Source organism: Chenopodium album, chromosome 23 (assembly GCF_948465745.1).
Source record: "Chenopodium album chromosome 23, dcCheAlbu1.1, whole genome shotgun sequence".
NCBI classification, from domain to species: domain Eukaryota; kingdom Viridiplantae; phylum Streptophyta; class Magnoliopsida; order Caryophyllales; family Amaranthaceae; genus Chenopodium; species Chenopodium album.
Genome location: NC_137856.1, coordinates 33615334 through 33641883, shown reverse-complemented (window position 1 = coordinate 33641883; position 26550 = coordinate 33615334). Strand labels below are relative to the sequence as shown.

The following is a 26550-nucleotide window of genomic DNA, read 5'->3' as shown; positions in this document are numbered from 1 at the left end:
AAACCCTGATTACAAAAAATAATAAAAAAATCACACAAAATTCAAATTCAAAATCTTCCGCTCTCTCACACTCTAACGGTTAATTTTACCCTGCACAAATCTCCCCTCTTCCATCGTATATAAAGTCCCCCAAAACTCAATCTCTTAGCCACCACCATTTATCATCGTCTCTCTTACATTGATTGATTCAATCCCTAATTTTCTCTCTCTTCTTCTTCTTCTTCATCTTCAATTTTCTGTTGAAGAGAACTTTCCAGAATCCATGGATTTCCAAACCTTCAAGAGACGTGACCTTCAATCTCTCTGCAAGCTTAACAATATTCCTGCTAATACTACCAATGCTGCCATGGCTGATGCTCTTGCTTCGCTTCCTATTGTAAGTTTTTGCTAAATCTCGTTTTCTAGGGTTTTGTTTGATATTGTTTGATTTAATCTTATGATGTTGTTGAATCGGTAAATGTTTTAGTTATTGGATGAATTATTTGTGAGGAATGTTGTTATACTGGATTTGATTGAACCTAAATGTGGAGATGTTAGTGTTTTTTTGTTGATCGGTAAATGTTTGAGTAATCGATGACTTTTAATTTGTGTGTTACAAATTGAATTTATCTGGATTTCAATAATTTTGTGAAGATTATATTGAACTGAATGTGTAGATGTTCGAGGAATCGATTAATTTGAATGTGTTAATAAAAATTGAATTACTGCATTTGTGTGAAGAGGATAAGCAATCCAGATTTAATTATAATAGTATTTGTTCAATCGATAAATTATTGTACTGTTATGCTGTTGGATAATGTAATAGCAAGTCGCTTATTGTGATTTCGGAGCTATTTGTGGATTAGATAAGTTATGCTGAATTGCTGATGTTGAAGATGACTAATATAATTCATTTTTGTTTAATCGTCGGAATATAAGTAACTTTGTAATAGCAAGTTGATTTTTGAATCGTCAGAATATGTGGTTTGAATCTAATGAATTCTGATGTTTAATATTCTGGTGTGTTTCATACATTTCATGCTTAACCTAATGAATGCAGGAAGATTAATATTTGAAAGTTAGGCCTTTATACAATATCAGAATATCTTCTCTTTGTATATTGTCAGTGTATGAATGGAAACGTGTCATTATAATTGGAATTCAGAGCTATTACATGTGAATTGATGAGTTGATATTGAATTGTTCAGCTTGCTAGAAATGAAATCAATTCCTGATCAAAGTTGAATCAAATTTGTGGAAGGAATTTTATTGCAATTTAATATATTGAATTTAATTTATTCAATGTTGCAGGTTGAAGGACTAGCTGAATTTTTGGCAAGACCAGATTCTGAAACCCAGGGATCCCCTGAAAGATCAGCGATTAACTCATCTTATGCACCCCGGACCACGGCCACAAGAACTCGCTGTAGTACAAGGACTAGAGCGGTGGAAGGAACCGATGCAAGGAAGACTCCGGCAACACGAACCACTCGGAAAAGAGCATCTCAGGAAGCCTCAATCCAGACCAATATGCAGAAGAATATGGAAGCTGAATTTGAGGCTGAAAAGGAGCAATCTGAAGTTACTGACAACAGTGTGCTTCCTGGTAATGGTTTTTCTGAATTTTTCTTTGGATGTTATTTCCTGTCTTTGTTCTTTTGAGATCCTAATTTTGTTTCTAATTCTTGTTTAGGAGGTGAGATTAAGGAAATTTCAGAAGTGGTTTCCGGAGTTAGTGTGGAAATTGAAGGACAAATTGAACCCCAAAAGGATGTAGAGCAGCAGGTCAATGATGGGCAAGAAGTTATTGATTTGGATGCAGAAGAAGAGGCTACCGAGATGTCGAATGACAGTAACAAGGTGGACTTCCACAGCTTCAGTCGGAAGGACCTCCAAACTCTGTGTAAGAGAAACAAGAAACCTGCCAATACTACCAATGCTGCAATGGCTGCTTCGCTTGAATCTCTTGAAATCGTAAGTTTCTTTTGCTAATTTGGCTGTTAATACCTTTACTATTCTTCTAAATTTTTGTATAGCTGACTTTGGAAGCCAATGACTACATTTCATCTCTAAATTTAATGTTGTTTATACACTAGGTTTATTAATTTTCTAATTGTTGCATTCTCATAGGTTGAAGGTCTGCAAGAGTTACTGATGGGATGTGACTCTCAAGTTCCAAGCTCCCCTATGATGTCAGGAATTACTTCATCTTGTGCTCGTCGATCACGTACCACCATGAAAATCAGTAGAGAAGAGCCACCGAGCTCCAAGCTGATAACAAAATCATGCCGCGTTTCAAGGAAGAAGATTGTAGAAGAAACAGACCAAGGAAAGAATGATGTTGCTGAAACTTCCTTTGCTCCAAGTACTCAGAAGGAAGCTAGTGCAGTGCAATGGGACATCTCTAGCGTTGAGATTTCTGAAGTTTCAGGTGTTGCTGAGAACAATGATGACATGAGTAACAGTAAGTACCTACTCATTTCTGAAGATTCAGTATCAATTGCAGCGAAGATAGTAATTGCATGTGCTAACATATGGTTCTGATTTCTGAATTAACCTGTAGATAACGACGATCTTCTCAATGTTGAGAATCTGACGGAGTCAAGTGAACTTGTGGCTAAAGTAGACAATGAATTTGTTGTTGAAGATGAGAGTCATGAAACTGTGGAGGTAATTGAAGCAATGGTTGCTGAAGGTGAGAGCCATGAAACTTTGGAGGTGATTGAAGCAGTGGCCAACTTTGCCATCCAAGACGAGGGCTTGAAATTGGGTTCTGCTGATAGTAACTTGGAAACCATCATGGTTCAAAACTCAAGCGAGACTGAATCTCAAGACGGCCAGCTCGAGAATGCTGTAGAGAGCCTTGATGAGAACCTTGCCATTACCCATGCTGAAGATCAAATGTCTAAGGAATTTGTTTCTGAGTCTACTGCTGAAGCTGATCAAGTCACACTGGAAATCAACGAGGATGGCAATTCTGGAAACACCAAGCTTGAAAAGGCTGTCACATTTACTTTTGATTCTGAGGTACCTGAACCTGCAGAAGATGAGGTGTCTGAAGCTGATAAACCAAGTCTGGAAACCAATATGGAAAGTGAAGGTAGTTGTACAGAAGATGAATCTGATTGGTCTGATTATGAGATGCCAGAAGACGACGAGGTGTCTGGTTCTGAGCTGGCCATTCAAGATGATCTACTGAGCGTGGAAGCCAACGTGGACAGTGAATCTGAAAAGAGCCAGCTTGAGAAACTTGACATTACTGATTCTGCTACAGATTTGGTTGAGAAGCCTGAAGTTAGCCTAGCAGAACTTCTTGCCAACCAGTTCGACACTGAATCAACCATTCAAGTTCATTCATGTGTTCCTACAGAAAGTAAGACACCTTTGAACCATAAAAGTCTGCGAAAATTGAAGAGGATGTACAAGGAGAAACTACAAGTGAGTTTTAAGAAATTTCTGTTTGCTTTTTCCTTTTCAAAAAGTTTATTTATCGATGAATACTGACTTTATTATTGTCAAATTGCAGGAAAAAACATTGGTTGAGGGAATGGAGAAGTTGGACTTGGATGAGTCTGAGGTCCCACTGGCCAATGCGGATGCAAATTTGCAAGAAGGTATATTACTTAGCCTGTTTACCAACTGGTAGATTGATATGATGGGAAAAAAATACAGTTTATTTGCTCAGAGAATAAAATATCATGTTTTTTACAGGAAATATTGAAGCTCCAGTTTCTCAAGTGATGCTTGGTTCTAATGAAGCCAATGAGGATGATACTGAAAAATCAGAAGAAAACTCCGTTGATGAGACAGGATCTGAGAAAGACAAGGAGGATGTGATTCAGGAGACCCTAGTGAATAATTCTGTTGTCGAAAATGCAGAACTCTGCCCAGTTGACATTCTACTGGACAATGAAGTGGTATCTGAAGAAGCAGTAGTAGGTGACATTGATGTTGTCCTATGTCCAACACTTACACCAAGCAAATGTTCAAGCGTGACTAAGAAGCCATCGTCAGTTAGCATGGCTACCCCTACTAAATCTGCCTGCAAAACACCAATGTCAGCTGGAAGGAAAAACCGCGTTATGGATGTCAACAAGGAGAACATTGACAGTATCAGTAAAACCGAGCCTGGAAAAATCAAAGTTGCTTTAACTGAGAGTGGAAAAATTCTTTCTGCTTTGAGCATGGGGATGCTGAAAAAGGAATTCAAAGGGATACAGCAGTCAGAGAAGAAGAAAAAAGCACTGCAGTCGCGTTCTGATAACCAAAACCCTCTTAGCTAGCCCGTGAACTGAAGACCTGTGTTTTAGTCCTGCAAGTCTGATCAATAGTTTGAGGTTAAACCTTTGGTTTTACCTTCTTTTAGTTTTTATGATTTTCTCAATGGCCCAAATGTGGGTATGTTAATCTCTTTTTGTTCGATGATAGTAATAAACTTAATATCTTTAGTAAATGATAATGCAAGCAAAATAGATGGCAAACATGTTCTAAAAGAATGATCTAAAAGCTGATCTTTCTTGATTGATATTTGCAACAATTCACAAGTTTATATGAACAACAATCACCACTTGGCCAGTTGGCCTCGTACCTTTTGGCCTTTTAGCTCAAACATTATTAGACCTTGAACATCTTTTAGAACTTCGAAGGGATTTATACTTTGCAATACTCTTATGAAATATAGGGTATCTTTTACTCCGTATGATTATATTCCAAGTTTGGATCATATTTCCAAAAATTATCTCAAAGTTAGTAATTTAATAAAGTTTAAAATTTTCTTTGAGTTTAAAGGTTTTCTCAAAAAATGATTTAGGCACACCTATTGTGGGAGCATAATTTTCAATGCTCTTCTCACATGGTGTCATGGAGGTGTGCCAAAATCAAAATTTGGTGTGCTTAAACATTTTCTAGTTTTTATGTGATGTAATTGAAAACCATTGTTTTTTTTTTAATTTGTTTTACTTAGTTTTAAGAAATTTGACTTTTCAAGTTCAATAAAACCCTCAAAACAGTATAACGACAATTTCCTACGTTGTCTCACATAGAACATTCTGAGTTGTTTATGTTTATAACGTGTCAACTTGACTTTGTATACGGGGCTATCCTATATACTCGAGTAAAGCATAAATACAGTCCCTGAAGTTTCGTATAAAAGCCGTTTTAGTCCCTCTTTAACTTTTTTCACCAATTTAGTCCCTCAACCACCCACTTTAGTGTTTGTCAGCCAAAAGTTGAGGGACTTTGCTGACTAAGCAATACTTTAGGGACCTTGTCTCATCAAAAAACTTTAGGGATGTTGAATCATCAATAGTTTAGGGACTTGGTGTCAGATTTGTGTATTTTAATACTCCGTATTTATTTCAAGAAGCTTCTTATGCAAGCTTTATTTTTTTACTGAGTTGATGAAGGAAAGTTTAGGGATGAGTATTAGCCACGTGGCCCAATGACGGGTTAATATTCAAAACGTTGCATTTTGCACTGCGATCCCAATTGAATTAAAAAATTAAATAATATTAACAAGGAAGAATATTTTTTAATGTAATAATATAAAAATGTTACATTTTATAAAATTTTAATTAATTTCATTTTATAAAATTTTATGTAGTTGGACTATGAATAATGGCAGCTGTTTCAGATTTTGTGAATGAGGGAAGCATATTTGTAAAATGTAATATTCTTATTTTTATTATTATTTAAGTTACACCATCCATCTAATAAGCAAAATTTTGTTGTTTTTTTAATCATATTGTATATAATTTGATGTGAAGAAATAATATGACTCTTAAGTCTTAATAGTCTTGACTTCTTGGGGCAGTTGTAATGGCCAAATTTAGCCTAATGATTATACTAATGGTTTCTGATATTATGTTTGAAAATTAAAATGACATCACATTGTATTTTTCGATCAACTAACAAACCCATTAAGAATTCGAAACAATTGACGTCTATATGTAACACTAACAGTAGCTTGAATGTGTGGTATAATATCAAGTTATTATAAACTAAAGTGAGTGTATAATCAGGGCAATACATGCTTTAAGTTTTAAGTATATAGAGAGGCACCCACTTAATCTGGATGCGCCTAATGACATATCGCTAAATAGATTTAACTTGTTTGTTTTGCCACCTTCACATACGTTTATTCCAATTTTTAATAACGCCTGTTGCCTTACCAATATAAAGAATAAAGTATAAAATATATTTTTGAGCCTCAACCATCTTTTTAGATTTACGTTTTATACGTTATCATAAAGTTTAGCAAATACGACTATATCCAACAAATTGTATGTAAATTTGATGCACCGCACTTTTTTTTTCATGAAAATCGAAGATTTATAACCCTTTAATTTTATTAACGGCTAGTTTTTGGATTCATGTTAGAATATTCCTTAATTGCTTTGTACTGTTTGAAATATTAATGGGTTGAAGTCCCTAAACTATTTGCTATGTCATAGTCCCTAAACTTTATTCATAAATGATGATTCAACATCCCTAAAGTTTTTTGATGAGACAAGGTCCCTAAAGTATTGCTTAGTCAGCACAGTCCCTCAACTTTTGGGTGACAAACACTAAAGTGGGTGGTTGAGGGACTAAATTGGTGAAAAAAGTTAAAGAGGGACTAAAACGGCTTTTATACGAAACTTCAGGGACTGTATTTATGCTTTACTCCTATATACTCCATACTTCCATAGTCCATACATCATGTACGGAGTACGAACTATAGCGTATGGGACTATATAATTATACGGAGTATATAAAACCCTTTAGCCTTGAAATTGAGGCCTGAATCAGGAACTTTCTCATATGAACTTTACGAAGTACACCGTATTATAAAGAACCTTTTTGATCGGCCCTCCTTAAACCTGGTTGATAACTTGTCAGTCGTCACCGGAAAACCGGCCTTTCTTCGCCGGAAAACCGCCTTTGTCTCGCTTCCTTATCGCCATCATCTCAATTTTCCGGCCACGAGGTAAAACTAATACACCATTACATTACAATATTTGATTTTCTTGATTATAGAGTTCTTCTTTGCAATGTGTCAAGCATAAACCACCTCAAACCCCTGTTCATCTGCATTTTCACAAAAATTCTGCCTCTTTTTCTTGATTATTTATGTAATTGAAACATTATATACAATTGAATTATTATTGAACATATTGCAAATTTAATTAGTCTTGTTTTTTTATATGGGATATCAAAATATGTGAAGAATTGTTGATTTGGTTACAAAATTACAGTCACTCTTAATATAATCAAATCAAAAGATCAATGATGCACAATTTAATAGATTATGATTTGTCAAGAACATGTACTTAAATTATAAAAAAATTAAAGTATAATCATGAATTTAAATAAAGAAGATACTGTTTATTGATGATTTAAAGTGACATTATTAAATTTGTTGTGTTTTGATATTAATTTATTTACTTTATTAAACTCAAGAGAGATGGCTTCACTTTGGTGTAGCAGTTGCACTCGACGTCAGCCAGTTGAGACCACTGCATTGGGTTTTATGTGAGTTCACTTATGATCTTAAACTCTTAATTTTTTGCGTGTTTGTTTGTTTCATCAATCGTTCTAAGGAACTCGTGTACATGTATCTGTAGGTATCGGAACATATGTTACTTGGACTCTTTATTTTAGAATTTAGATCAAAGTTTTAATATGGCGTACAATTCTACGTGTTTTTTAGACCTCAAAATATAATGAGTCTCCTATTGTAAACTAAGGAGGTACTCGTATTATTTATTTGTTGTGTATCTTATTCCGTTTATTTTTCTTAGAGAAAATACAAGTTTCTTAGAGTCCTAACCTGAAAAATGTAATGTGATTGATTGATTGGGTTTGTTTTGTATCCATGTATATGGACCTCTTAATTTGCCTAGATACTTAGATAATCAAATCTGATGGAGAAAAAGTGTTTTGTTCACCAACGATGCTTCAGTATCGAATTTGAGAAACATATATGTGCATTTGTCACACTATGAAATGTACTAATACACTGAATGTGTTTAATTTTCTCTGTTTAATCCTATGTGATGAGCTTTGTGTGTACTGTCGAGCAGCGAGTATGAGGAATTTACTCATTTAGTACTATTTGGACCTCTTAGTTTGCCATGATATGGAGATCATGAGATGAATTGAAGAATTATGTGTGTTGATGATGTTCAATTGCTCATATAGTATTTGAGTCATGTTATAGTGCAGTTGTCACACTTTGATGTATATACTAAATTAATGTATATCTTAATTTTGTTTTGTTATGTTAGATGTTGTACTATTTGTGGGAAGGTCCTTGATCAGGTTATATATTCAGACGACGATGAGCCAAGCTATGTTGAAAACACAAGAGGAAAAGTAGGGGGTGGTGCTAAATCTGGGAATGGAAAAATTCTTTCCGCTGTGACCCAGGGGATGGCTGCTGAAAAACGAATTCGACGTGCACCAGGTGAGGCTTTTATGTCAGAAATGTTTTCTTAATCAGTTTTTCAGTGTACCCTTATCCCCTTAAAAGCATTAATTTACATCTTTCTGTAGTGTGTGATATGTATGATGCAGCAGCCAGACATGCAGAGACAATCACTGCAGGCGTGCTCGAATAACCAATGCCTGTTGGCTAGTTAGCCCTTTAACTGAAAGCTTCAGCAATGTGCAAGTTTGGTTAATGATGTAAAAGGAGGTTAAATCCATCTCTTGCTGGGATTTCTCTATGACCCAAATGTGGTTGTAGTGTAAACTCAAGATCTATCTCATTTATTTTGATACTCAGTGAAAAAATGATGGGGGTTTATCTTTCATTTTTTGACACATAAAAATCAGTATTAACTACGTCTTCCATTTGATAACAAACGGCCTTCAATAATCCGTACTCTGGCAGTCTAGTAGAGTAATAATCGAACTCAATCTTTTTAAGCACAGTGAATGTATGATGCTCTGTACTATTTTTTTTCTTAAGCTTTTCTTGATTGTGCTTGCTTTCGCTTTTGCTTCATCAAAAGACAAACTTCATCAAAACACAAACTATTTGTGCATAACATTCAAATTTTGCTACAATTTTCTTCCATTTTGCAATGTAAACATCAATATAAACATCATGATCGGTTTAACTCCAATCCAAACAAGTAATGTTGTTTAATGAAGTAAATACTTTCACTCATAAGCAAGTGTTGGGTCCAAATCTAAAATTGAATATTACATGTCCAATGAAATTTGTAAGAATTGGAAAATTTGATGACACTGAATGTAATCTCTAGGTATAGGGATAACTCAATTGAATGAAATAATGTCAATCAAACCTATAATATTAGGTGCGCCCAATGACATATTTACGTTAAATTTGCCAAATTATAAGTTAACATCCCATTTGAATTTTATTCAATATTTTAAATTCAGTCATATGTTGAAATAAGTAGTTATGTTATTACTCTATGAAAATATTATAGAGTTAATAAATTTGAGATATAACAAAATAAGAAAGAATGACATCAACCATATCATATATGAATATTGAATAATATGAGTATTAGAATACGCGAGATGAAAAAAAGTCGACATTTTACAAATTTGTTCCTTAAGTACAATTGTACAAATATATATGAAAAATATGCGTCACTTCACAACCCAAGGCACCAATGAATTTTGAGCGTTTATGCTATTTAAAGATGTGACGGTAAACATTATTATACTCAGTCTCCTACTCTTACTCGTAACTTTTTAGAGCCCTTTCCCTAAATAATGTTGGGAAATTATCTAATTCTCAAATTACAGCTAATCTTTTTTTAATTCCCACTGTACCGTCCATATCATCGGTGTAGTGGAAATTATTTTTAAAACGGGTTTATTAGAAAACCGATACTTGAAGTAGCGGTGTGCTACCAAAAACCGCTACTTCAAGTAAATTAGGTATACTTCTCAACAGTTTTGCCCTTAAATTATCAAGGTACTCCGTATCAATCTTGGTTCGATATGAATATTCAATTCCAAATTATGTATATTCAGACGTATCAATATTTGCACCTGACTTGCAATTCGGCCCGATGAACCCGACCTATTATTTGTGAGTTTTACACTTTTTTTAATCTCAAACTCGTTTATCCTATAAAGTCTAAGCCAGGTAAAAGAGATAAAATCCTACTATATAATGAAAAATAGATTATTATCTACATAATCTAAGGCATTATCATCAATTTCATTATACTAAAAGCGAACCTGAAAGGACACTTAACAATGTAAGATAAAGAGCTTTTCCCTCCAAAATAACTTACTAAAAAAACCTAATTTTTATGTTTGTATCCAAGGGCTTGTTTGACGTCGTTTTCTGTTTTTTTGAAAACAAAAAACCAAAAAAGAAAACAAGAAAAAAGGTGTTTCCAATTTTCAATTATCAGTTTTCAAAATTATTATGATTTTAATAAGAATAGCGGTTCGTATTAGTGTTGGTGTTGATATTCTTATTTATATAGATTAGTAAGTGCACCACCAATATTAAGCAATTAATGGGACTATATGCATACATGAAATATTAAATTGTTAGTTGTCTCTTTCTAAGTATCATATCATAGTCATTAGGAAAGGGCTAACTTTTTACTTCTTTTTTTCCCCTTTTCGAGCTCTTTAACGTTCACGCTGCGCGGCTAGTCGGCTAGTCACAGCCCTCCTTCCCTTCCCTCCATTGAAGGGTACTCTGAAATCTCCATTGAAGGGTATTCTCAAATCTCCATTGAAGCGGCTTCGGAGCTTTCTCTCCTCCATTGAAGCACCCTCCTAGGTAAGATTTTTTTCCCCATTATTTTTAATCATAGAATCTCACTTTCACATTGTAGTAATAATCGTTAATTTTTAACTGTTAGTATAGTCAAATTTAGGGTTTTTCTAAGGTGGATTATTGAAATATTAGTTTTCATATGAAAGATTTTAACGAGTGATTTCGTTGCTAGAATTTTGCAATTCATATTTTTAAGAGAAGAATTTAATGCGTTTTTTCAATTTTGTTGGGTTTTGATTAATTTGAAATTGTTTGATCATTCAGTTTTTGGGGATGATTCGCTTGGAATTTTGCAATAGTTGCTCTAAACGTCAGCCTGTTGAGACAACCGAGTTGGGTTATGTGTGAGTTCACTTATCCTCTATAAACCCTTCTATTTGGTCTTATATGTCCTTTGATTTTATTTTCGGGTTTCGAACTTTGTAATGGCCTGTTTTAAATATGTTTTGTGTTGGAAATTGGACTAATACTTCATTCCACATCAAAGTTACAGTACATGTTTTTGGAATTAAGATTACAAAGGGTGGGGAAGGGGGGAGGGGGGATAATACTTTGTGATGAATTTTGTGGGTCGAGCACTCGAGCAGAGAGTATGACAATTTTAGTATTGTATTTGTATTACTTAAAATAGAGTATTGTATAGTTTGTGATTTATTGATGTTTTCGACCTCTTATTTGCCATGATACTGATATAATAAATTTTGAGGCGGGAGAAGTGAATAATTATGTGTGTTGACCTGTTGAGGATGCTCCTATAGAGTTTGAGTAATGTAATAGTGCAATCATCACATGTTGATCAGTTGATGTATACTATATTTATTGGCTTCGTATCCTCACTGTATCTTAATTTTGTTCTTTTCTTTTGGTTTTGTTTTGTTAGATGTTGTACTCTTTGCGGGAAGGTCGTTGATCATGATATTTATTCAAATGAGCCAAGTTTTGTTAAAAATGCAGCAGGGCAGGTTGGTGCTTTGTGTTAAGAGGAGTTGATTGCTTTATTTCCTTTCATATTACATCGTTACTCTTTGGTGTAACATTGTGTTTTTCTATGTTACAGAGCCAGTTGGCTGGGAATTATGTGAAAACTGTACAAACTGAGAATGCAGTTTCAAGGGAGAGGACATTAAATAGAGGTATGTAGTGGCTAGCATCACATTGATGTGATTGTTAGTGCCAAACTTGGTTATCTTATCTTAATGTACTTTGTGGATTCTTTGGCTAAATATATTCTAGTTGGATTCCTAGTTTATGCTTTTCCAATGTGTTTCCTCCGTTCTTTTTTAGTTGACATGTTTTTTTTTTTTTTTAACAAAAATAAATAAAGTAATATGTTTGCCTACATACAATTTCAACAATTAATATTTATAATGATTGATAAATAAAATTCTATAAAGGTCATATTATGAAAATATACATTGAGACAAGTCCAACAAGGTCTCACATGAATATGTTTTATCATAATTATAAATTACAAAAGCTAGTAAAGTAGAGTTCATGAATAGTATCAAAAGTCTAAATAAGTCAACTAAAGAGGAATGGAGGAAGTAGTAATTTCTGGATAATTTGTTGTAGCTGGCTTCTTTGTTGCTCTATGGCTAGGCTAATTCCTTCTCTTTCTTAACATATGTAAACATGTTTCTGGATTTTTTCGTATATCAAGATTGGAACGGGATATCTCCTGTCCTTATCCTGGCTGGCAACTTAATTATGACTAGTCCTTATATGGCCTGGTTAAGAATGCTTGCTAACTTGGCTATTCACTTATCAAAATATATATGAAGTTGATGTGCATTCAAAGATATTGTAATGTTTTTAAAATGCAGTGAAACATTTAGAGCAAGTTTATAATTTTTACCTCGCTCCCCTTTTCACCTGATGTAGAATATAAGGCATTTAGGCCTATGTTAAAAAAGGAATTCTTTTCAATTTCTTATATGTCTTATATATTCGAGGGCTCCTTATTCTCCGCTCTATAATATTAACCCCACCCCACCCCCCCCCCCCCCCCCCACCCCACCCCACCCCACCCACCCACCCACACATACACACACCCTTTTTCTTTCCCTTTCGAGAAGGAAAGATTAGAAATTGACAGACAACAAGTAGACACATCTCAACTTTAAAATTATGTGGTCTACTATTTTGAGGTAGTGGGAGTGTTATTGCGTTAAAATGTTGCAAGCAATAAGATTAAATGTGCAGTTAAAGCTTGGGGATTGAGACTACTTCTATGGAATTTAGGTATGACTGAGAAAATTGTAGCATTGATTAAGTTTGTTTGTTCCTCCTGATCCTCTTTTTGTTGACAGCCTCTATAATTGTATTCATTCTTTTCCGAATGCGCCATGACCCTTTCACAAAATTCCTGTGAGTGGTCTGTACTTCAGCTCTTATTTAGTTGACATGCCACTATTCCACCGTCACCCTCCCTAAGAAATAAGAAAAGTTACTGAGGTGTGCCACGTCCAGGGAGGTATTGATGTAGTGTTGTTTCCTTTACCTTTTTTTTTAATTTGTAAGGGGTTGGATGGGGATTGGAAGCTTGATGTATATATTTATATGATCTCAACCTCTCATGTTTATTTACTGCAGCATATGACTACATTATTCACATGGCCGAGAACTTGGGTGTGGGTGGTGGAGACCTCTTAGCACGACCAGCTGTACGATTTTACGAAGTGAGTTGTAAAGAATTTATCCTGTTGCTGATATTCATAATTTACTTATAAAATGATATGTCTTGATGAGTGTTTACATTTATTAAAGATAGCTGTTGAGAAAAATTTTGTACGTGGACGTAAAGCTGAACAGGTTCAAGCTGCATGTCTTTACATTGCATGCCGGTAAGTCAAACCAAATTCTTATTTTGATTCTTCATGCCATGATTCAAGTCTGGATTTGTGTTGCATCTATCTCAGTTTTGTGACTTTTAGTGAAAAAATAACTTAAGAAAACTTGCCGCAATGGTTATTGCTGCATCGGATGGCTGGTTGGAGAGAGTTCAAGTTGTATCTGAGTTTATGTCTCTTAATGTTTGAGTTGTTTTCTTAGAGAAATCGCTTGTACATTGTAGGTTGATCTGTCTAAAGGTTGTAGTCCTTACAGCATCTCTAATGGTTTCTTTTAGGGATCCACTTGCAAATAAGTAAAAATATCAAGTAGGTTGATAAAATTGGAGTATTTAAAAATAATATCTGCTTGGAAGCAGGGGTAGCTCAAACAAGCAGTTATTTTTGTAATTTTTTTTTTTTTTAGTTTTATATTTGTTGAAGTAAAGCAAATGCCTCTTACAGTGACATGTTGATATAAAGTTTACTATATTCATTATTTACTCCGTAATTTATCGCAAGCTACAATGTGTTATTGCTAATTATAAGAGTACTTGTAGTCAGAAAGTATTTATGCTTAAAATTTGATGTGGCTAAGCAAGTTAGACTATTGTAGCTTGCCATTGAAGTTGCTCTTAGTGCTCTATGGCACACCAATTTTTGTTTTCAAGGATACAAACTTCGAGGTGGGGTTCATTAATTTTGTATTGGAACTTAGTAGTGGAGTTATTTCTCTTTAAAGTATTGAACGAGGGTTCTTGTTTGTTTATGTAACCAAAGGAAATATATACACAACTGTCTAGGCTTCTACTTTCACCTGGGCTCTATTCTATTATAATATGCTGATCATTCTCTCTCCCTTAATCCTTCTTTGGGCCCCTTGTAATATTTTTTTCTTATTGATATTCTAAACCTTAAATTTATGAATGAAAAGAATGAAGTTATTGAGAATATCTTCTATTCTTTCCTGCCTCTGTCATTTTTGAAAGGCAACTAAATACTATTGTTATACTTCTATTGCTTAGACTTGAATCAGTTTCTATTTTAATGTAGAAGGCTAGAAGCTGTAGGATGGACAGCTTTTCTCCTTTTCTTGTAATTTTCCCTTTTAGACGCTTTGCTAACGCGATTAGCATTTGCTAATGGGTAAATAATATTCCTTCCTAACTAGCTGTTGGGATTCTTATATGTGCAGGGATAACAACAAACCATTCCTCCTTATTGAATTTTCGGAGTTTTTACGAGTAAATGTGTAAGGCTGTTATCTTCCTGCTCTCCGAGCCAGCATATATGAATACATTTTGCATGTTTGCATAGTTTAATTCGATGTGTCACTTATATCTCCCTTTTCCTATCCTTGCATGCATTCTTTTTGATGTATTTTTTTTTTTTTTTTTTTTTTTTTGTTTTTTTTTTTTTTTAAGTATAAAAAAGCTCTAAGTGTCTTTCTGTTGCATGTCCTGATAACATATGCACTGCAGATATGTGCTAGGCGCTGTATTTTTGCAGCTATGTAAAGTACTGCACCTTCAAGAACACCCAATTGTTCAAAAACCAGTGGATCCAAGTCTGTTCATTCACCGATTTGCAAATGGTATGCATTATTTCATTAACTACAGTTTCTTAATGCCTTAGAGATTTTACATGATATTCTATATCCTGCAGTTTGCCTTAATATCTTTTATCTCTTCTGCCCAACCCTGAGGCCTGAATGAGTTTTGTTGTTTTCTAATATTCTGTTCTGTTTTGGTTTTCTTAAAGTACCTGAGAGGAAAATGTATTTTAGATGAGCTTAGAAGTTCTTTTTCATTAGGGGCATATTGCTTTGAAATCTTGAATTTTTTTTTTTTTATAGTAGATTTCTTGCACTGGTTGGTGAAAAATAATCTATGCAATTCAATTAATATTGCTTGATGTTTTAAGCCTTGGATAGTTTATGCATAAATGTGATGAAGTTATATGTTTTTGAGTCAAATTTCCTTTCTTATTTACATGGTGGCTTTTACTTTTTTTTTTTTCGGATTTTTTTTTTCCGGGGGCATGAGTGGAATTGTCTGAGAGAGCGCTTTGCAAAAGGGTCAAAGCCTCATATCTGTGAAAAAATAAGGTCCTTAAATATTCACTTCATTATTTGCAGTTCTGCTGGGTGAGGTAAACCATGACGTAGAGAAGACTGCTTTGCGTATTATGGCTAGCATGAAACTAAACTGGATGCAGGTATTGACATTGTCTACTTTCCTCATCCCCCAGTTTCCTTTTTATCATGTGGGGGGCTGGAAAACTTCCATGAAATAGATGATGTAAAGTAATTCCGGTGTCTTATGAGCTATGGACTTGATATAATTTTCCCTTTTATATTTTATTCTCCTGGACTTTTTTTTTTCTTTCTGTTGAATGTAAAGTTTATTTTCTTTCAAAAAAAAAAAAAAAAAAGAAAAAAACATATAATTTTCTTCAGAATTTGCATCACAAGCGATATCAAATTATCAATCAAGCTATTTATGCTCTGCATGGAATTGTACCCTTTAACATGGTTAGACAAAGCTCCAGAATTTGTGCATAGTTAATGCCTGTTGGTGTAATGGCTCCTAGTTTTTTTTTTCCCTCTGTCGACATTGCTTTTACTTTCCAAATTCTGTTGCTTTCAGTAGCTAGTAATCAAGTTGAATCAAATCTATGTTACTTAATGATCTTCATTTTTCATACCTTTAAAATTTTGGTGTTTATAGTGAGATATCTAGTTCCTAACTATTGCCATGGCATGCAGACAGGGAGAAAGCCTAGTGGCTTATGTGGTGCAGCACTGTACATATCAGCTCTTTCGCATGGTTTCAAGTTTTCAAAGGCAGAGATAGTGAGTGTTCTTGCTTTATAAAATACTTGCAACTGTAGAATGTTATTACTTTATGTTTATGAAGCATATAACAATAATGATTCCAACACCAATGGGCATTTATGATTATTATCTTTCTTTTAGGGGGTGGGGTAGAGCAGGGGACCTAGGAGAATCATGCAAATTGGTGCTTAATAGCTAGTATAATTTGCTTGTAGTGTATAGAAGTGAAGAATAACTAAATCAAATATTGGGATCTATTTCTTGAAGAATGTTGATTGTATTTTAAACCATCTAATGGGATTGCTCTTGCTGTTTTATCCCTAATACAATATACATTTTACAAAGCTTACATGGAAATGATTTTAGGTCCTTCATTGACAAGATTTACTGTTTTGTGCAGGTTAAACATGTACATATATGTGAAGCTACATTGACCAAGAGGTTGATTGAATTTGAGGGAACAGAATCAGGGGGCCTCACGGTTCGTGGATATTGTGCACTTTGTTTTAATTTTGGTTTATGTTTTTTTTGATTGTCTTTGTTGTGTTATTGTTGTGTGTGGATTGGTACCTATTGAGGGATGGGTAGTGGCAAAGTAAACTCAGACTTTTCAACGTATTCAACTAGGGGTACCAAATGCCTATACTTGCAATGTATATGGCTTAGTGATGCGGATCTTGACGACTGTAGGCTAAAACTTAGAAGGGAACGACTTTTAAGGGTGGATTTAATGGCAACGACACTAAACCCAATCGAACTCTTAACAAGAATCCTCACTTGAATTTAAGCACTAAAGCTTAACTCATATATCTTTATATAATCAATATCTGCCCATAATTTAATACTATAATCTCTTATATAGGGTTATTCCACTAACATAAACTCTAAAAAGATAAATTCCATCACCAATAAGATATATTATTTGCTAAAATAACAATATTAATGATAGAACTAAATAGTTTCCTAATATACTACTGACTAATAATTAAAGAAAACCATCTTCTTGCTCTTGCATCACTTAGTATCAAAGTTTCTTTTTGCTCTTGTGAATTCGACAAAGGGTTTAGTTTTGTGGTGCTAGCATTGTTTTTGAGTGGAGAAAATAACTTAAAATGGTGGTCACATAGCTTTGTTGGGGTTTATCCTACCACCCGCTTGTGCTTTCTATGGCTTAGCCATTTCCTCCTTTCTCTTGGTGTATAGGTTGTATATTTATTCAAATAACTTGCGCTAGCCTAACATCTGGCATTTTTATGGGGTCTGGCTAATGTTGGACCAATAATTTAAGACCAGAAATTTGATAGCTGTAAACACCACTCTGAGTTTGTAGTAGGGTGCTGCTGTGTAGTATATTGTTTACTGTTACTAGTCATTTGCTTGTGAAGTTGTTATTCTTCTGTTCCTTGGAGAGCAGTTTGTCATGAATGTATTTGGTGTAACAGATAGAGGAATTCAACCAAAAAGCTGAGGAGCTTGACAGAAACGGTAATAAAGCCAAACATACGAACTTTGGAGACAACATGATCAAAGGAGAGGAATTGCTTTGCAAACATAAGGGTGGTGGAGAGCCTCAATTTGCTCATGGACTTTGTGAAAGCTGTTATCATGAGGTACTGTATACTTTTATTCATGCTCTTGTTTTAACAATATTCAGTTTATTTTGCTGAGCTATGTAACATTAGTTGTCTTAACATAATTCATGCTGGCTGGATGATACAGTTCATAAAACTTTCAGGAGGTCTTGATGGGGGATCAGAACCCCCAGCTTTCCAGCGTGCTGAGAGAGAAAGATTAGCAGCGGCATGTGCAAACGAAGTGGCTGCAGATTCTCTTTTGGAACCCCCATTTGTGGAAAACAGTTGTGAACACTCAAATGTACTGTCCTCAATTTTATTATAATTTTTTTTCAATTTTATATATCAGTCCTTATCCGCATCATTTGCCTAACCACTTGTTTTATTTATGTTATGTCATATCTTATATTACTATTTCATTTTGACAATGGTCTATCTGTGATGAATATTGAATTGCTTGCACATTGATTAAAGAAAAATTTTAAGTACAGACCCCACTACATTTAACCCTTTCTTGATAGGATTCTTGTACACGAAGAAAGGATCATAATGTATAGAATGTGAAACTGGAAAATTTTATCCTTTGGCCCTTTTGTAAGAATATACTTCCTCTGTTTTAATAGTGTTGCATTTTGACTTTTTTTCATTATTCACATAATGGTTTTGACTTGATTAATTTACTAATATATAAAAAAACAAATGTTATTGTATAATACTTTATTGGGTTCATTACAATGTATACTTTCATGATATCAATTTTCCTATAATTTTACTAACGTATAATTAGATAAATTAATAGTCAAAGTCGTGTCTCGGCATGCATGTTTGGTCAAAGTGTAACACTTTCAATGATTTTACTGCCACCTATAGAATATTAGATTTTTATACTGTCAAGTTAAAAAAAAATGTTGAAGAATACAATGAATACAAATGCTTGCTTGAATGCCTTAATCTCATAAGTGGGGTCGGCTACATGAACCAACATGAGGACCTCCCAGGAGGTCACCCATTCTAGTACTACTCTCAATCATTGTGGCTCATGTCAAGAGATGTGACAGTTTTACACTGGCTGCCTCTAGCCTACCGTAACCCTCCTTTATTCAGGCTTGGGACTGGTAGCAAGAAACCCACTGGCAGAGTTACAATAAAGACAATTGTTGACCAAAATTTGACTTGTGAATATAGCAATAGATTATATGACCAGATCTGTCACTGAACACTAGATTTTGGTAGGGCACATGTGTGTGCATGCAGCCATGCAAATCAATATGTGCTTTTCTAGTGATTTGCATCTTTTCACCCTAATTACTATCTGTTATGCTGAGACAGTGCAAAACTGCAATCACCTTGGCTATAAAATGTCTCTTCATACCCCATAAGAATTTATCATTTTACCTGCATCCCATCAAAAGTTTCCCATATCCAAATAAAGTTACCCCAAGTACTGATATTGCTTTTACTTGCATCATAATTATTCAATGCAAGATCACTTAAATAAGCAATTTGGTAGTAATAATAGTTCAGAAGTGAACTATTATCATTACCAATTGCTTATTTATACTTATTTTTTAGTTTCTTCCTCTACCTGAAGTTGTATGAAGGTGTATTATATCCGGGGGGGGGGGGGGGCATTATATGTAATTGTATTATATCTGTTACTTCCACGTCACTTCTCTTTGGAACATCATAAATGCTTTTTGTGTGGTTTTCTGTTCATTAGTGTTAGTGTCCATACTCCCTACATCTTTCTTCCATTGGTAATGAATATTGTTGATGTTTCACGAGTGGTTTTCAGGTCATCTTCTTGTCATGTTGCACTATGTTTTTCTAATATATATATAAAATCTCAGATGGCTTCTACTTTTCTTTGGTGTCTATTTACTCATTATTCCTTTGTGTAGATGGAGAAAGAAAGAACACTTGGTGCTGGTGGAATTGACCAAATGACAGCTGCAGGTGTTAATTGTTGGTCATCTTTATCTGCCTTTTTTTCATAAAATCAAAAGTTGGTCATAATAAGTAATAACATATCTACTTTGCGGCTTTGCCCTTAAATCTTTTGATTTATCAGGTGTCAAAGCTCAGCATGAGGCAGTAGATGATGGTGGTGAGGAATTCTTCAAATCTGATTACATGGGCATGGAAGGCGATGAATCTGAAAACTTATCAGACATTGATGACGATGAGGTATTCTTTTGCTATTTAATGTTTGTGACTGCTGCATTGTCATTTATCTGCACTTCACTTGTTCGATCATTTTTTTTTTTTAATAGCAATGATAATAATGCGTGCAACTGAGCTTAGGATGTCAAGCTTCAGAAAATGTCCAAGTTGTTTAACAATGTGTATCGAGTAAATTATGAAATTTTGAGCTGTTAACCTGATTTGTAAACCATAAAACCATATAGTTATATGTAAACCGTTATAAAGAAATTATTGGGTTTGTAACTAAGGGGTGGTTGGGAAGAAGAGGGAGTCTGTCGAGAAATGTCTAAGCAACATTATCTGTTACAGTGTGAGCTGTGAGAGATCCTTTTTGTCTTTTGACATGAAGGGAAATGTCGGAATTACAGTGTCTATGATGGTGCGAGATTGCAGAAAGTGCGGAGTCTGTCCTATCATTTGTTGACCTTACACTGCTGGTTGCAGGACATTTTTATTTGCTTACTCCTGCCGTCACATATTGTTTTTGCCATTGTAAAAATTTCACGGGAATTAAGAAATGGGAGGAGGAAGTATATGAAATACATTAAAAATAGAGAAAAGTACAAGAAATGTGGGTGGGGCACAAATAATAAGTGCATGATAAAGAAAAAAGTACATGCACATGAGTGGGGGCACAAATATTTACAGAAAAAATAGAGGGTATTTTAGGTAGTTGAGTGATTAAAAACCAAAAAAAGTGAAGGCAATTTTGTCTTTTCATAGTGTTTAAATATGGGAAAAAATAAAATGCAAAGATTATTTTGGGACACCCAAAATGGAAAATGGGAAAAACAATACGGGACAGAGTGAGTACATCTCTGTTTGGGTGATTATTCTTTGAATATCTTCTCAATTTTAGTGTCATTTTAATTTGACCAAATATAGTCTATTTTTGGCAAGTAAATTGTTGTTTTGCTTTGATTATATGTACATATTGTGTTTGAAAATTATAGAAGCTGTCCAAGTCATGTCCTATTATTTTTCTAATTGATTTATACTTTCCCTATTTCTTTATTGTTGCAAGATACCCCTTTGCATAGTTGTGAAGAAAGTAGAATTGGGTGGGCCATACTTGACTTTTCACACTTCAATTAATCCTTCTAATCACCACCCCACTCCATAATTGCATCTTTACCAATGACCTGAACACCCAGCTCCACCACCACTGCCGCCACAACCTGTCTTCCTTTCCTCCTTTTCTTCATCATTACCTTCATGACTCCTTCAACCGGCCATTAAAAATATTGAATCAAAAGAGAAATTTCAGGAAAGACCGGAGAATAAAAAGAATGAAGAACCCATCATTAAAAATAAATCAAGAGAGAGAGCGAGAGAGAGAGAGAGAGAGAGAGAGAGAGTGAACGAACTAGGCAACATTTAACCTCTCAGTGGTTGGAGTTGGCGTTGGAAGTCTTAGACCTCTGGTTGATTTTGACCATTTTATTTAGCCCATTTTCGTTATTGTTCAGAAAATCATGGTGGTAGACCAGTAATTTTATTGACAGTGGTGAAAGTGGGTGGTGGTTTTGGCCAGATTCGTGGAGGTAGTCGGTGGTTTTATTGAGGTTGGTAGTGGTTATGATGAGATCGGCGAGGGTGGATGATGACTTGACTAGGTAGGCGTTGGTTTTGGTTGGGTACTTGGGTTAATTGCTGTCACAGTGGGGGTTGTGGTGGTTATGGTGGAAATAATGGTGGGTGGTTAACGTGGGTTGCTCATGAAATCGGGCAAGGTAAAAGATGGGGAGGAGAGAGAAAAAGTTATTAAAAAAAGGGGAAGGTTTATTAAATAAAATTAAGTTTGTTACATGAGGATAAAATTGTGGCTTTTGGCAAATAAAAGATACCTTTTATGGTGTGTTGCAAGCATTGTAATATTGTTGTGTTAGGGAAGTGGTGCAATTATAAAGAAACAGAGGTAATATATTTTGTAATGAAATTGTAATTTGTTTTTTTTTTTTTAATTATTTTTTTTTTATTTATTTTTTGAAGGTTGCTGGTTACTTGTATAATGAAGAACAAATGCTCTGCAAGAAGCAAATCTGGGAGGGCTTAAATCAAGAATACCTTCAGGTGACACATATTATTAAGTTGCATTTATGCCCCATAATGCGAATAATACTTAGGTTTTTTAATTTATATGTATGCTTCAAGCTATTCAGCATAGTTTCTTAAAAGAGACCTGGAGGATTCATGACTTTTGGATGTGGGTATGTTTATTATGGCTTGAATTATGTCAATAAATATGAAGTAGTGTTAAAGAGTTAGCAGAAAAGTGAAGATTATCTTTTAGTCACAGAGGAATATGTCCTTTGTTGCATGGGAGATATAATACTTCTAGAATTTCAGTCTCTGCTCCCTTTTATATAAGTTTTGGTCAATGGGTATGTGGGTAAGGACTTGGTGATCAAACAGTCATCAAGTGGCTTTTTCTGTATTGTATGTATTATGTGGACACTTAGTTCAAACGTGTGTTTGGTGTGTGTGTGGGGGGTTTTTTTTTTTATTTTATTTTATTTTAATTTTGGGGGTGGGAGGGTTAGAAACTTTTACTTGATAGTGCAAGATTTTCATACTTTCCCATTAATCTGACTCCAAGAACATGCTACTATGTTTTCGTGGAGAACCACTTGTGCTATTGAATCCTAGGTATATTACCTAGACTAGGTTAAGGTTGATCGTATTTGGAATCTTAGTCATGATCTTGTTTATACCTTTACACTCTAAAGGTCAGATTATCCATCTTATCCTTATACTTTTTACTTGATGTGGAATTGCGGACCATGTGTGCAGGAACAAGCAGCTAAAGAAGCAGAAGCTGCAGCGAGGGAAGCAATGATGGCCAAGTTTGAAAATGGTTCAGCACAGGCGCTTGATGCCAAAAAACTGGCTGATGAAGCTGCTGCAAATTATGCAAAGTTGAAAAAAGTAACTTTTGCTGCTTATAACTCATCTTTGCCCTTGATATCTTGTTGCTCTCTTTCTTTACTCCCGCTTTTTCTTTGCTGGCTCATATTTCTTTCTGGTGAATGGATAATGACCTTTTTTTAACTCTTGTGTTTAGTGGTAAACCAGTAGGTCACAAAATTAGATGGTGCGCTTATTTAAAATACCCATGTTCTTTAGGTTTGAACTATATGTTCGCTAACTTTACATTCTTTTCAATACGGGCCATGTAATGATTTTGTGTTTTATATACGGCTGAAGAATATGTTCTTTAGATTATAATTTTTTCAGTTTTCACTACTACAGTTTTTTAATTTAAGAATTGACAATGAACATGTATTTTATGGGTTTTAAATATTTGGTTTGAGCTATATGTTATTTTACTTTATATTATTTTCCATGCGGTTCTTTTTTTTTTGAATACGTGGAGATTAGACATTTTCTTTGAGGTTAAACTGCATGCTCTTTTGTTTCTTTTGGGGTTCATGTTATTTTGTGTTAATTCTCGTGTACTTTAAATCCATGCTTGGACTGGGAGTAATAAAAGTCAAATTAGGAAAAACGTAAGTGATGAGAGGTGGTGTTGTAAGGAGATAAGGTGTTTTTAAATAAAATAAGGTAGTTGTGGCATAAGGAAAAGAGAGGGGTAGAGGAATCATTACCCTCGTAATGAGGGTAATAGTTACCCTCCCTCCCCTTAGTGTAACCATTATCCCCAAAATGAGGGTAATAGTCCCCTTTCTTCACTCAACATCACTATATTATAAAACTCCTTACAAATTACAATCACACCATCATTTCTTCTCCTCCACTATATTTACTTTCATTTTGTTTAGTTTGACTTTTATTTCCCTAGTAATACATTACTCTCAATCCAAGCTTGCCATTTGAGTTCATATTCTTTTGTTTTACCCCTTACGTTCATTGACGAGTTCATTGGATGCACAAACCAATTTAACCAATAATGTCTTAGATTCTTGTTTTTTAGTTGTGATAATAATACTTTACTTTTACTTTTTTGCCCTTATGCGCATGTTAAGATGTATGTGTGGGAACACTCTAAGAGATAGAATCATAAATGAATGTTATACGCAAGAAAGTGGGTGTTAAAGTCATTGTAGACATACTTAGGGAAAATTGTCTGCGTTGGTTCGGGCATGTAAGACGGAGAATCTAGGTGCACCAGTATGAAGAGTGGAAGAGCGGGATCCTGGAGTGCTTAAACGAGGTAGAGGAGACTGAAAATGACTTGGTTGGAAGAGGAAGGATATGAAACAAATGGATTTGAGTGAGAATGAGGTATTTGGTCGTAAGGGATGGAGGAGGAAGATTTTTGTGGATAATTATACGGAATAATCACTTTTGGTTCATGTAGCCGACCCCACTTATGGGATTAAGGCTTTGATTGTGTGATTGATTGGTTGGTTAAAACAGAGGTCCTTTCCCCATTTCTTGTGCTTTTATTGTGCTCATCTGATCCTCTAAGTGTCATTCAACTACTACTCCATACCTATTCCTATGCCCTTATTGTTTGAATATTGAATAATTTGAATCCAAATTAAGAATACTGGTGATTGTATTCAACCATTCCAACAAGAATGCAGATATGACCATATATGACTATTTAAATCCTTACAAGTTCCACTTTTCAGGGACGCCAGCTAAAAAGGGCTGCTGAAACAAAGAATCCTCAGACTACTGCAGAAGCAGTTCAACAAATGCTATCTAAAAAGGTAAAGTTTGCCATATTATAAATTGGTGTTGATTTCTTCTTTAATTGGAGCTTTAAAATATGGTCTTTGTGATTACTGGTTGGCATGTTGATTAATGCCCTTTGTATTCATTTCTATTTTTGTAAATATAGATTATTATTAACCTTATCTTAGGAGATATTAGTCCATCTCTCATCTGATTTAGAATGCTGCATGCAATTTCTAATATCTATTGAATTTATTGTTGGTTTCAGAGGAGGACCAGTACAAATATCAAATATGACAGATTGAAGGAATTGTTTGATGAACCTGTAAGTACACTAGTTCATTTTTTTTCAGATTTCTTTAGGGGTATTACTTGAAGATACACCTAAATTGTGTAAAATATGACTTACCTCTCTATGTTATACAATCCATTACTGTGACTGCCTCTTCTGTAAGTTATTTTGATGGTTTTCGACATATGGGTGAAGTTTTTTCCATGGCAATATTTTCCATATCCAAAGCGCAATTGTTCTTGGTGACATCGTTTCTTTGTATTTTCCTCGGCAGCATCTTCACCCATAATAGTTATTGGGGAGGAGTGTTATGCTTCTTTATTGTATGCACCATTCCTGCACGCTTTTCTTGAATTTAGTAAACCCACTATTATGAAAATGCAGGTTTCCATTTAACCAAATCATTAATATTCAGTGTAGATTTTTGCTTTTGTTTTTTTTTTTTCCTGCAATATATATCTTTTTTTTTCACTTTTGTCAATGCTTAACTGTATCTTTAATTATACTTTTGTAAAAACTATGAAAATAAAATTATAATATAGTGCACATTGAGACAGATCCAGCAATATCCCATAGGGATTATTATTTTCTCAAAGTATAAATCACAAAATGTTATAGAAGTGGAGTGTTATACTGTTAAGTGTAAACTGTAGAAACATTTTAAGTAAAAAAAAAAATGTAGCAAGTAATTTGTTTTGTAATTACAAAACTCAAATCTTATTGCTATTTGGTTTACCAGTTGAAGGTAGATATATTTTATTATTATGGCACACAATCTTACTAGGTTGTAGGGTATTGAATTGATCTGTGGTGCTAATTTTTGGAGTGAGCCATGGTCAAATCGTCAAAGGTGGTGGACTGGCAACCTTATGATTTCTATTTCAGGATCAATAGTTTATGACTATCGAGTTGGTTTGCATGTCTTTGCAGGCAATTCCTGATAACCCAAAGAAGAGTCAGTCAGAAATCAATATGGAAAAGAATGGCATGTCATGGACTGAAGCTGAAGGTGAGAATAATGAGGATGAGTTAGAGACAGTGGATGAAGTTGAAGAAGGAAATGATTACGGAGAATACCAAGACAATGGTTATTATGAAGACGATTATGAAGATGATGGTTTGTTCTGACAGCACCAACTGCACACTTAAGTTTGATTGTTGTGTCCCTAGACTAGATTACAGGTTTTTTTTTTTTTTTTTTTTTTAATTTATTTATTTTATTTTATTTTATATATGTATAAATTATATAGCTACAATATATTATTTTTTAAACTTCTGTATTTTTTTTCCAGTAAGAAATTATTTGTTTAGGGGAAATATAGAAATTATACGTTTCCAATAAGAATCTTGAACGGCTTTACAGTCGTGTATAGTATACTGTAGGAGTTTGCTGCATAGTAATTGAATCACCAACATTTTTTCTTGATGAT

General features: G+C 34.4%; 2 protein-coding genes across 2 annotated transcripts; both read left to right on the top strand.

Moving 5' to 3' along the window:
* The first annotated feature begins 54 nt into the window (after positions 1 to 54).
* On the top strand, positions 55 to 4523 carry LOC145609053 (uncharacterized). Its single transcript, XM_081664624.1, has 7 exons — positions 55 to 376; positions 1291 to 1585; positions 1673 to 1953; positions 2110 to 2443; positions 2543 to 3417; positions 3506 to 3593; positions 3691 to 4523. Exons 1-7 carry the CDS (start codon positions 263 to 265, stop codon positions 4260 to 4262), a joined length of 2559 nt encoding a protein of 852 aa, XP_081520750.1. The 5' UTR covers positions 55 to 262; the 3' UTR covers positions 4263 to 4523.
* A 6023-nt stretch (positions 4524 to 10546) lies between these two features.
* LOC145608618 (transcription factor IIIB 60 kDa subunit-like) lies at positions 10547 to 26546 on the top strand. The gene is made up of 20 exons (XM_081664232.1): positions 10547 to 10744; positions 11006 to 11085; positions 11622 to 11703; positions 11799 to 11874; positions 13334 to 13419; positions 13508 to 13584; positions 14765 to 14821; positions 15051 to 15163; positions 15707 to 15786; positions 16337 to 16423; positions 16806 to 16886; positions 17848 to 18015; positions 18125 to 18280; positions 19881 to 19935; positions 20051 to 20166; positions 22177 to 22257; positions 22978 to 23112; positions 24783 to 24863; positions 25097 to 25153; positions 26051 to 26546. The coding sequence occupies exons 2-20, from the start codon at positions 11015 to 11017 to the stop codon at positions 26246 to 26248; spliced, it is 1857 nt and encodes a 618-aa protein (XP_081520358.1). The 5' UTR covers positions 10547 to 10744; positions 11006 to 11014; the 3' UTR covers positions 26249 to 26546.
* Positions 26547 to 26550: the final 4 nt, after the last annotated feature.

Excerpts from the sequence above, each read along its gene's own strand:
- LOC145609053 (XM_081664624.1), top strand. The coding sequence starts at position 263 with ATGGATTTCCAAACCTTCAAGAGACGTGACCTTCAATCTCTCTGCAAG. Across the intron at positions 377-1,290 it reads CTCTTGCTTCGCTTCCTATT|GTTGAAGGACTAGCTGAATT; the intron begins GTAAGTTTTTGC and ends TCAATGTTGCAG. Across the intron at positions 2,444-2,542 it reads CAATGATGACATGAGTAACA|ATAACGACGATCTTCTCAAT; the intron begins GTAAGTACCTAC and ends ATTAACCTGTAG.
- LOC145608618 (XM_081664232.1), top strand. The coding sequence starts at position 11,015 with ATGATTCGCTTGGAATTTTGCAATAGTTGCTCTAAACGTCAGCCTGTT. Across the intron at positions 13,420-13,507 it reads CAGCTGTACGATTTTACGAA|ATAGCTGTTGAGAAAAATTT; the intron begins GTGAGTTGTAAA and ends CATTTATTAAAG. Across the intron at positions 15,164-15,706 it reads CATTCACCGATTTGCAAATG|TTCTGCTGGGTGAGGTAAAC; the intron begins GTATGCATTATT and ends CATTATTTGCAG.